Source organism: Enoplosus armatus, chromosome 5 (genome assembly GCF_043641665.1).
Source record: "Enoplosus armatus isolate fEnoArm2 chromosome 5, fEnoArm2.hap1, whole genome shotgun sequence".
NCBI classification, from domain to species: Eukaryota; Metazoa; Chordata; class Actinopteri; order Centrarchiformes; family Enoplosidae; genus Enoplosus; species Enoplosus armatus.
Window position 1 is genome coordinate 17,975,093 of NC_092184.1, and position 11,191 is coordinate 17,986,283.

The 11,191-nt window shown below is 39.9% G+C and overlaps 1 protein-coding gene across 1 annotated transcript; it reads right to left on the reverse strand.

Moving 5' to 3' along the window:
* Window positions 1-930: 930 nt before the first annotated feature.
* Window positions 931-10,037, reverse strand: nlrc3l (NLR family, CARD domain containing 3-like). The gene is made up of 12 exons (XM_070906055.1): window positions 10,012-10,037; window positions 9,363-9,545; window positions 8,479-8,571; window positions 7,716-7,890; window positions 7,183-7,330; window positions 6,851-6,943; window positions 5,873-6,225; window positions 5,398-5,607; window positions 4,781-4,956; window positions 4,272-4,545; window positions 3,538-3,753; window positions 931-2,240 (listed from the first exon to the last, which is right to left on the reverse strand). The coding sequence occupies exons 1-12, from the start codon at window positions 10,035-10,037 to the stop codon at window positions 1,845-1,847; spliced, it is 2,343 nt and encodes a 780-aa protein (XP_070762156.1). The 3' UTR covers window positions 931-1,844.
* Between the last annotated feature and the right edge of the window lie 1,154 nt (window positions 10,038-11,191).

Here is an 11,191-nt window from a genome sequence, read left to right on the forward strand (position 1 = left end):
CTAACTAAGACAGACAGGATGCAGGATGGGGTGTGGATCGGCCTGGAGCGGTCCATCTTTGGCTATCATAATGACCCCTGGATGTGGACTTCAGGGCCACAAGCCAAGTTCTCTCAGTGGAACGGCAGCTTCCCTGTCGACCGCTTAAACAACCACTGTGGAAAGATCATCTGGGTTGAGGAGTCAAAGTTCAAGTGGCTGGACGCCGACTGCCATGAGGAGCTACCTTTCATCTGTGGAGGTATGCTGCTGTTTTGTTCAAGGCCCAATGTGGCATGAGATTGTTGTCAAACTTTCTCTGTTGTCAAAATCTTTCTTTTTTTTTTCTTTCCCATTTCCAGGTTTGAATGAGAGGCCGCACGGAAATTCTGTCACTCCACCAGACAAAGGTAAGTCACCTGGGAACTGTTTATGTTTTCCAGTTTGAGAGCAGAAACGTTCTTTTCACTGTTCTGTCTCTTTTATCTCAGCAGATCCTACATAAAGACTGCATGGCGCTCTGGAAACTACACGAGTGATCCCACTACTCTTTTTGATATTCATTTTCATTGATTATCGGATTTTTGCATTCACTTTTTATAGCACTTGTACTCCCTTTCTAATAACTGACTGATTTGTTTTCCTTCCCTATAAAACCAACATGCAAGTAATCTAATGCAGGTACATATTCATTATCATTCTTCCAATAAACAATTTCACCTATTCCCCTTATTGTGGTTTGTACATAATTAATAATAGTGTCAACAACATCACCACCCAGTAAAACTCGTTTCGCTGTAATCTATGATTGCATGTGACACATACATTGATTGATTGATTGAGTTGAGGATGACACAAGAACCAAGTAAATTACTGAAACCAACAGGAGTGCAGGAATACAATGTACAATAAACAAGAAATAAATTGAGATCCATTTCCACCTTATCAATGGTATTTACCTGATTTTTTTCTTTTGCAATATAATAAAATCACTTTCTCAGGGACAAACACACACACACTAAAAAAGCCCTTTTTTCAGAGAAGACAGTTCACAGTGTCATCTTTTTTCCCACGGAAAACACGAGTTCATTGCCGGAATTCATCATTTAGTTGGGCTCATTACTTCTGTCAGGTGGTAACATGAAAACCTAAAACGAAGAGGAAAACAAATGCACACACAAACGCTAAAAACATCCAGCGTCACAAAATCTAGTTTGTGTTGATGAATTGATGCAGAAAAGGTAGAGTTTATAAATTCAGCAAGTACAAAAGCACATATGCGCCCTTATCATTTACCCGTACCATTAGTTTTGCCAGGTGCCATTTGTAAACTTACCTACACCTCTACCTATGAGCGCCTCTCATTGACAGTATTACTTTCAATAAATTGCAATGTGAGGTTTCTTTGTGGCCTTGCAGGTTGTTTCCTCTGACAGTCGAAGTAGTACAGTGACACTAATAATGCCTTAGTACAGTGACACTAATAACGCCTCATATGGTTTTCCCTGCATATGTACAAGTAGACACATCACAAATCTCCAAATAGTAAAATCCACATATGTAAATAAAAAAATGACAGCTGGATGAAGTAAAAATCCACAGTGATGCGTCTTCATTAGTGATAATGTACTGTAGTATTGCATCAGCTCCACTGTACTGGAGTTCACAGAACAACATCGTATTTCGTCTGGTACAGCAGTCACATTACTGACACGGACTCTTGTCTTATTCAAAACAACGTCTATTGTATGAAATATAACGTCACTTTGAGTTCTATTGAGTGTTTTCAGAGTTTTGAGCATGACACTATGACGAGATAAAACATATAAAGCGACACTGATTTTCACGATGCCATCTAACCCAACTCACTCATCTTCCTGGGTCATTTCTCTGAGGCACTCCTTTAAATTTCCCACCCGGGCTCTATTGTTTTCTTCAGCAGTCTGTATCGCCTGCTCCAGCAGCCGCTGCACCTCGTCCAGTCCTCCCACCTTAGGCGCGTTGTGGCGGTAGAGATACCCACTCAGCTGATTCTCATGGCAGTCCGGGGAAAGCAAGCCGCACAGAAAGCGCAGGAACATGTCGTAGTAGCCCAGCGTGGAGCTGAGGGTTCGTTCCAAGGCACACTGGACCAGGCCTGCCACTGATTTGGTCTGATCCTTGGGTGTGAAGATCTTGGGCATGTGCAACACCCCGGACTCCAGAACGTTCTTAGACTCTGTGCGAAACATTGTGAAGACGTACAGAGCGGCCATGAACTCCTGGAGGAGAGAAGATAGGGTGATTTTTAGATGATTCCTTTGGTGAAGCATAAGGGCACGTCTCTGCTAGAGGGATTTGTTTTGAGCAGCATAGTGTTTCAACTGTTATTAAAGTTATTAAAGACCCGGTGAAATGATTTTCTTTTAAAAAGTTCTAATCCTGTGTTAATTGTTCTGTTATCTCTTGGTATATGACGAATATATGTTTGCCTCTCTCTTCTTGTAAAAAGATTAAAATATCTTTGATTACTCATCATGGAGTATACATACATTTATCGAATCAAATCAAACCTCTCCTGACATCATGGTTCAGAGGTGTGCGTTTGGATCTCAGGCAGCAAAAACTGTTTTCACTTTTAAAGAGTGTGGCTGAGGTCTATTCATTTCTCCCTCGTTGTTCTCCTCCTGATCCAACAGCATGGGAGAGGGATGTGTAGGTGGAGGCTCTGTACCGCTCCGTATTCACTGAGTCACGCCCAATTCTGAGCCATCAGTCTGACGGATTTGAATTACATTCCTCTCAAAACTTTACCCTGCTCACATATTCTGTTTCACTCGGAAATACATCACATTAGGGAAGTTAAGACGCTCTAGCTTTCGTTTCACGGCACCTGTTTTGTGCAGCTGCCTCTGAGTCTGCTCATGTCAGAGGAGGTGAGAGTTTCATGTGTGCCTATAAGCCAGAAACTGAGTAAAAAAACAAACAAAAAAAAATACATCAACAAAGAAAGAATCAGATTACTTTATACACCCTCCTCTGACAAACGATACCCAGCATCTCCCAGATTTTGTTTTTTCGCCTGTTAAAATCACTTTGTGGACACAACACAAACCCACTCTCCAAACTGTCCAGTGTTTTATTAGTGTGGGAAATCATGACTAACTTGAAAAACACAAAGTAAATGCTAAAGATCCCCTTTACATGTTATAAGACATATACACCACATCACACACATAAAATGCTATGCTTTGAATAATAACACATGTGGTCCTTCTCGCTCGTTGAAAAATCCTGAATCTATGAATGCGCAGATATTGTTCATTTCAAAAGTTGAACTGCTGGACACAAGATGTTACCTACTTTGTGTCTGAGAGCTGAAGGTTTTACGTTTCCATGTTAAACTTGTGTAAGTTGCATATTGGACCACGACCACGAGGTGTGATGTCACAAAGTCATGCTCATACGTACACGTGTTAAAGCAAAGAGAAACTTTCCCTCTTCAGAAGGATGAATGTGACAATAGCCCTTCTGGTGTCAAACTCTGTGAGATGGAAAGTTGATTATTAAAGTTTTTACCTGAAAGGTGAAGTGTATAAAGCAAAACGTCCTCCTCCCATCTGAAGCTGTAGTGGGGAGCTCAGTGCACATGCCAGACAGTACCGTCACCTCCGTCAACTTCAGACTGCACTCCTTCACGTCCTCTTCAGAGAACACACTGGCGTTCCTCTCCAGCAACTTAAAGGCCATCTTCCCCATCTTGGTCAGCAGGTGCTTGTCCTCACTGGACCATTTCTGAGCAGAAAGAGGACACAATACACAAAAGGACACACAAAGTTAAGGAAGTTAAGCTCTATTTTTGGTTTTGTTGATATTCTGTCATTTTTGAGGCAGCAGTTTGCATTATTGTTGCACTGGAATAAATAATATTGCAAGGTGAAAGGGGATAAAAAAAACATAACACTAAACACTAAAATAATACAGTCTCAACAAATATAGAAAATTATAAGCTTCATAAAGATATTAATGTCAGGTCAGTTGTATCAGACTGCATCAGGTGGTACAGGAGTTTATGATATTGTATCCCCGAAATTAAAATTTTAACCCTGGACCAGTAAATACCTGATGATGAATTACTAAATCTGAATTGCATTCAATACCAAATAATATAATGACTAATGTGTAATGAAAGATTGACAGCATTTTAATGTTTTATTTTAGTACTTACTTTAGTGAGTGGTGATCGTGAATGAAGTCACAAGGGACTATGACATTAGAAGATTAAAAAAAAGCTATAGACAAACGCACGTTACCAGCTCATTTTCGCCCTTTTCATAGTAGAACTGCAGCCTGCGATTGGTCTGGACAATCAAAATGCTGACGTAGAATGGCGTCAGCCTGGGCGGGTGCACCCCGTAGCCCTGATACCGGTAGCAGCGCTCGAACACTGTCGCCACCATCCAGCAGACAAAGGGTTGGCGAGCGAGCACGCTGAGTGTTGGTTGGCGCTTATACTGTGCCACGATCTTCGCTGCTAGCTCTGCATTGCAAAAGCGTTTGGTCAGGTAGTCATCTTTCATGTCATCACTGGAGAAAAGAGGGGAAAAAAAGATAAAGCTGGATTAAAATAATAATACACACATAATATAATCAAACATATTTACAAGGTGGCATATACACTAAGTGGACACAAAGCTAAAAACAGCAGTTAATACCATAATAACATATACAAAGTAAAAATAAGACTGACACACACACATGATCAGACAAAACAGACATGGTAAATCTACACACACACACACACACACACACACACACACACCTAAAGCCCTGTATTTCTGTGACGACGTCTATGAATCGAGATGGTATTTGCGAGACAGCCGCCCGTCTCCCCAGGATCCAGATGCGGGCACGTCGAAGCACGGTGCCTCGGATGATATTCACTATCAGGACGTCAGGATGTGCTTGGGTGTAATTGTCATTTATTACTGGAGCGTTCTGGGGAGAAAAACAGACAAATATATCAGTTTCTGGTCATCATTTGTTAGATTAAGAGCCAGTAAGTAGCTTTCAAAACATGCCTGGATTGCTCACTTAAGCGTTTCGTATCTTCAAAAACTACGGCTATTTATATTTTGCACTTTAAAAAGCCCAACCTTTTACTGATACATATACCACATACTTCTTCCAAGATATCTTTAATCATTTTTACTGGGAACAGCATAAAAATGTCTCTTCTTATGAGTTATAATTGAGTATCCAACATTATGAGTTGCTGGGTGTTTGTTAATTGTCAATGGTTCAATGTGGAGGTGCTGTCAACATTACTTGTACCCCAACACAAGAGAGATTTTAACCTTTACATGGTTGCTTTTCTTTATAATTCAGGTTCTAGATATTTCTTACTGTTACAAATGTGTATGTGTGCAGATGGGATACCTCCCAGTCCAGAGGAGCTTGGTAACAATCAAACGAGTCCATTATGATGAGAAATTTACAGTCCTCTTCCTCCAGGTACTTCATGTCTTTGCACTCAGAATGATAATATTCTATCACTTCCATGATGGACATCTTCTGTGAAGGAAAAGGACTTTTGGCTCGCAGAAACCAGAAAGTTCGGAATGAAAGTTTGATGACAAACTGCAGATCCTGAGCAAAAACGAACAGGGAAATGGTGTCAGACACAAAAGACGAGTCAAAATACAAAAACTTCAGTTGTGAGAAAGAGCCAATTGCATGTTTCACCTATGGTGCAGTACACATTTTACATCAAAATGTAAAATCATCAAATCTTTATCTACTGTGAAGGCCAGTTCACTTTAGATGAAATAAAAATTTGACAATGTTGACAAATATTAATGTTGGGTGCTGGGCAGGTAGCGTATAGTCGGTTTATGAGAGTTTTTCCAATCACCTTATTGGCGCGCAGTTCGGCCCAATCCAGGGAGAATTTCCCCACAGAGACAGACATGCCAATTCCTGGAATCCCAGTGGTCAGCACCGTCCTCACCGGCGTGCCGTCTTCCTTCTGCAGTCGGAAAAGATTGTTCACGCCAACGAAGGTGTCGGCACCGGGGACCTGGAGAGGTGTCGGAGGATGGGGTCTGAACTCGTGCGAGGGGTCAACTCCTCCATAACCGCAGGTGGAAATCTGGGGCTCAACGTAGATGTTATCTAGGAGATTCTGCTTTCCGGCTCGAACAACTCCCTCACGGATGACTTGGTGTTTTCTGATTAAATACTGCTTCAGATGAAAACGGAGCAGTGCTGGTGGAGAAAGAGGAAAGTAAGCAAACTACATGTGGTTTTGAATCTGGATCTCACATTGGAACAATATTCTTTCTAAACTACTTCTCTGCCCATTTATGGTAGTCTGAACACATTCTCACCAGAAAAGACATGCCACAACATCCATGTATTGTACCTTTCCCATGATTAGTGAGTCTTAGTGTTTTTAGAACATTAAGTGAACCTGAACATGCTGAATGGTTAAAAGATCCTCCACCTGATCTCTGGATCCGATTCCTACTTGTAGTGTGTAGGGTTTTAAATCACACGGTTGACATTTTTATCAGAATCAGAAATACTTTATTGATCCCCAGGGGGAAATTATACAAAAATGAAGGAATAAAGGAGAAAAGTAAGAAAAATAAGAAAACAAACAGGAGCGACTGTAACAGGCTGCATGCTAATCGTTCCCTTGGTATCCAGATGCATTTAAAACTGCATTAGTTACACCTTTCTTTGGAAAAAATAAATAAACTCATTTTTTTGAGTAACTTTAGACCTGTTACACACCTGACATCCACAAATTCATGGAGAAAGCATTCTATGCTCGTTTAATTTGACCAGTATTAGCCAGTGTGTTGGGATAAAATCAGTGTTAACTTGCCTCTCTTGCACTGGCTCCGTAGTTCTTCTGCCTCTGCTTCCTTGTTGACACTTTCTAGGCTACTTATAGTGTGCAACAGGGAACGATCCTGGCCTGCAGAACAGAATTTGAATAAAAAACGAAAATATTAAGAAATCACTGACATGGTTCAGTCCATGTGCACTTCACTAGGCTTTCAAATTTACAATGGTCTTACAGCTAAATTCTACTTTTTTTTTTTAAAACGATCAAGTTCACAAAGTGTTCACGTCCGCCATCCCAACAGTTGAAATTAGTTACACAAAATTTTGAGCTCTATTTATACCATTCAAATTATAGCTGCGTTTCCTTACCAAGGATCTCCAGGATTCTGTCCACAAAATCGAGAATGTCTCCCTCCATCACCTGCTGTAGGGTTATGCCTGATTCCCATTGGTAAAACCACATCTTAAATTTGAATAACTCGTCCTTGGTGAGGCCTGTCACAATAGTCTGGATACTCTGCAGACAGAGAGAAAAGCATGAAAAACACAAGTTAACATGTTGTCCTGCACAAATGATGCAGGCATCCTTTGGGCCATATTAAGAAGAAGCAACAAATACAGTTTTATCTTTTATTAACTTGAGAGCATTTGCAAAAAGACACATAATCATTACTTTATTTTATATAACTATTTAAGAGTTTTTCATAGTATAATAAATCAGGAGCAACGACTAATAGAGTTGTAGACATCAATTGGAAAATGTACTATTATTGGGACGTATCACACTTTATTATATAAGCTAAAATGTATTAACAGATCAAACAAAGTCCTGAGACAAAAACAACAATGTCTGTGAAGAAAAGAAAAGGTTAGGCATTGAAGACCAACTGTAATGCACAAACCTTGAAAATATGGGGCAGGTCCTGTTCTGGGTGCAGTCTGCCTGGCTGGCCGTACTCATCAGTCTGCATTGTATCATCTGGTTCAACAGGCTCTGGTGGTTCTGGCGAATGAGTTACCAAAACCTCATCCATATCCTCCTCTTCATCTTCTGAAAAATCCCCCAGATCAGAAGACCTAAGAGACAACGAGAACCCCGGGGCTAAGGTAAGAAAGTGCACTGCAAATATTGTCCAATGATCACCGTGATGTTTGGTCCCATTTTGACTGATGTCAAACAAAAATTGCATATATCATGTGGTCTAAAATATCAAGACACCCCCCCTTTTGCAACACCCACTTTTGACAGAGACTTTTTAAAGATAGTAAACACTTGCATAGATATATAGACCATATTTAATAGATGTTTTATGTTTTCACATAATAAAAATAAAAACAAAGTTAGTAAAAACACAAAAAATCATTTGAAATAAACAAATATTTAAATTGATCTATTTCACATGAAATTCACATGACAAACTATAGTTTAGTGGTCTAATTTCATTTAGACATAGCCTTCTAAAGACAGAAGAGTACAAAAATTGCATCAGGGCCAGCACTGGCCGTGGCTTGAAACTCTATGTAGGTAAATTTAACTTTAAAGCTTTCAGCTGCATAACAGCTCCGAGCTAAGATGCATCCTTTCATTATTTTCTAGACAGGTACTCGTACATTTTCCTGTCAAATTTCTGCAAGTGGTGAATTTGTGAAATGTGTGTCATCCACCTGGTGTCAATGACAACAGCTCCCGGTGGTTTGGTCTGCTGTGTGGTCATGGTGTAGAGGGTCTCTGGAGACTCTGAGCGAATCATCTGCAACCTGGCAAAAATGAGGGACACCTGGTAAGACCTAGTTAGCCTACTATTAACAGCAATTATTAAGCTATTGAAAGCAACCTTTCCCATCGAAATATAACACAGACGAATTTGGAGAAATAAAAAAACAAACCAGTGTTGGTCTCCACAGTAAACCATTCCAAACATTAGTTTTTCCCAAAAAGAATTAACGTAGAATATTGTCATTTACAAGTTGATCCTCCCCCTTAACATACTGGCTGAATTTCCAAAAACACTAAACAAATCAAAAGCTACTGGATAAGTGCATATAGAAAGTGTGTATAGTTGTTTAATCTTAGGTATAATGTAAGGCGTTCACGTGTTACTGTTGAGTAAAAGTAGTAGATAATATAGTAAGGTTGACTATAGAAAGAAACCCCCAGTGTCATGTTTCAGCTGCTCCTACCTATTACCTGTCTAAAGCAATGTTTAAGTCTCTGCAAACTGACTTGCATCCTATACCAAAATTAACTGATCTAAGTGCAGCCTACAAAGAAGGAAATCAAACTTGTGTGTTTTGGGAAAAGGTTATCACTGCTACCTAGAGCCCGGGAAAAGCAGTAACAGACTTGAGAGGAATAATAATCTAATAATTTTCTAAAGAACTTTTCACAAGCCCTACACCAGCTCAGGTGCAGGGTTAAACCGGCCAGAGCACAGATGGCAGCAAAAGTCTGCAATAATGTGAGGCTTTATGCCATTTGTGGTAAAATTGCACAAAATACACAGACACGTTGGGAAATATATCAAAGATATTAAACCAAGACACAGTACCCTGTCCCTTCAGGAGCAGCCGATTCAGGTAGTACCACAGGAAACAGGAAAGGGTAGGCCTCTGCACCCTCCTCTTCCTCCATCACATCGATGTCACTCTTCATTGAACCATAGCTGGAGGGTGGCCTCTTCCACTTCTTCATCTCCTCCTCATCCCCATCCTCGTCCCCCTGCCTGACGATGCTGATGGTGACGAAGAGAGGGTGTTAGTATGCAAGTGGCTGTGACTGTTTAAAATTAGTCCAATGGGTGATTAATGACCAACAATATGTTACTAGGATACATGTCAAACAATAAACAATAGTGATGGACAATATGATAAGTCAGGTAGTTAATCAAAGACTGACCAAGTGGTTTGACAAGATTATGTGAAACGTTTGGCCTGAAAGTGACAGTTTACCTAACAACTCTTTGGATACGTGGGTGTGATAAACGCGTATTAATACTTGAATATACCTGCATAAGTATTTAATAAGCGATGGAGCTAACTGGGAAAGTTACTAGGTAAATTAACAAACAACTAAATTAACAAAAAGATGGTGATTTAACGTTGACCGAAGGGAGTAGTTACAGCAACTTTGCGAGTCAAAAATGTGTAAAATGATTAAGATTAAAGATGGGAGGGGAACTCGACACCGACAACACCCACCTTTCAACTTCAGTGTCCGGGTCCATGTCTGTGGTTTTGACAGACTCACACACCGCAGCTGTCGTATGGGTTTTTGTAAACTAAATCTTACTTAACGCAAATACTTTACATCCAGAAAAAGAACCCACCGTGCTAACGTTAACGTTACTTTGACGCCGTTACTGACATGCTAACATCGACACGTAACATGATGAGCTTATGAATACATAACGTCTTAGAAGTTATAGTTTCCCAGCAAGTAATCAATACAAACAAAATATACTATAAATGGTGTGATAATGTCACCGGTCATCCATTTGAACTTCTTTTCGCTTCGTTATGACAGCTACAACTTTCGGTTTCCAGTCGGTTTAAGTTCCGCCAACAGAAACAGTATGACTTCCGGACCATGTCCTTCAGAATAAAAGCACAATCTTCACAAAGGTGGGATGGTAAACATCCACAAGCAGTCAGCACAAAAATACACAAATGATCAAAATACTCATCCTGACACTTTACCCTCACATCATCATCATCTAATTTTGACTCGTGTATGGAAAAAAAAAAACACTGTGCACTCATAATGAGTCAGACAAATTGTACATGATGGTGGTGACATGATTACTACACAGCAATAACCACCTTTAATTTTAATGCACAAAGCAGATATGAAATTACTCACACACCAATGTCACCATCTCGCCTACTTTTAGAGCCTTGTGATGTTTTTATTTACACAGCTACAAAACTAATGGCAGCATGAGTGAACAGGTTAGGTCAGGTGAATGCAGACCAATAGTTTGTGTATTAATTATACACGCGTAGTAATTTTTGCTACACCCTAACTAGCTGCTTTGTCAGTTCATTATCAGCCCTGTTAAAAATGATACACACAATTTCTAATGTTAACTATTTACACCAATCAGCAGTCTGTCTTCATTTTCTAGGTATGATGTATTCAAAGGTCTTTTATTCTGAAGGTTTGAGGCGCTAACCGGAAGACGGTTGCATTTGAGTCAGGAACTCAGCTGACCTCTTTTCATGTGGGGTAGTGTTATAATTTAAATTATGGATTAATTGGTACTTACACGTTCTTGAAAGCAGACTGGACTTTAGTGCCTCCACCTTTCAATTAATATTTAGAGCACAATTTTGTATTTTAGTGTTCGGATGAACTATTTTTGAATGACAATTCTTAGTA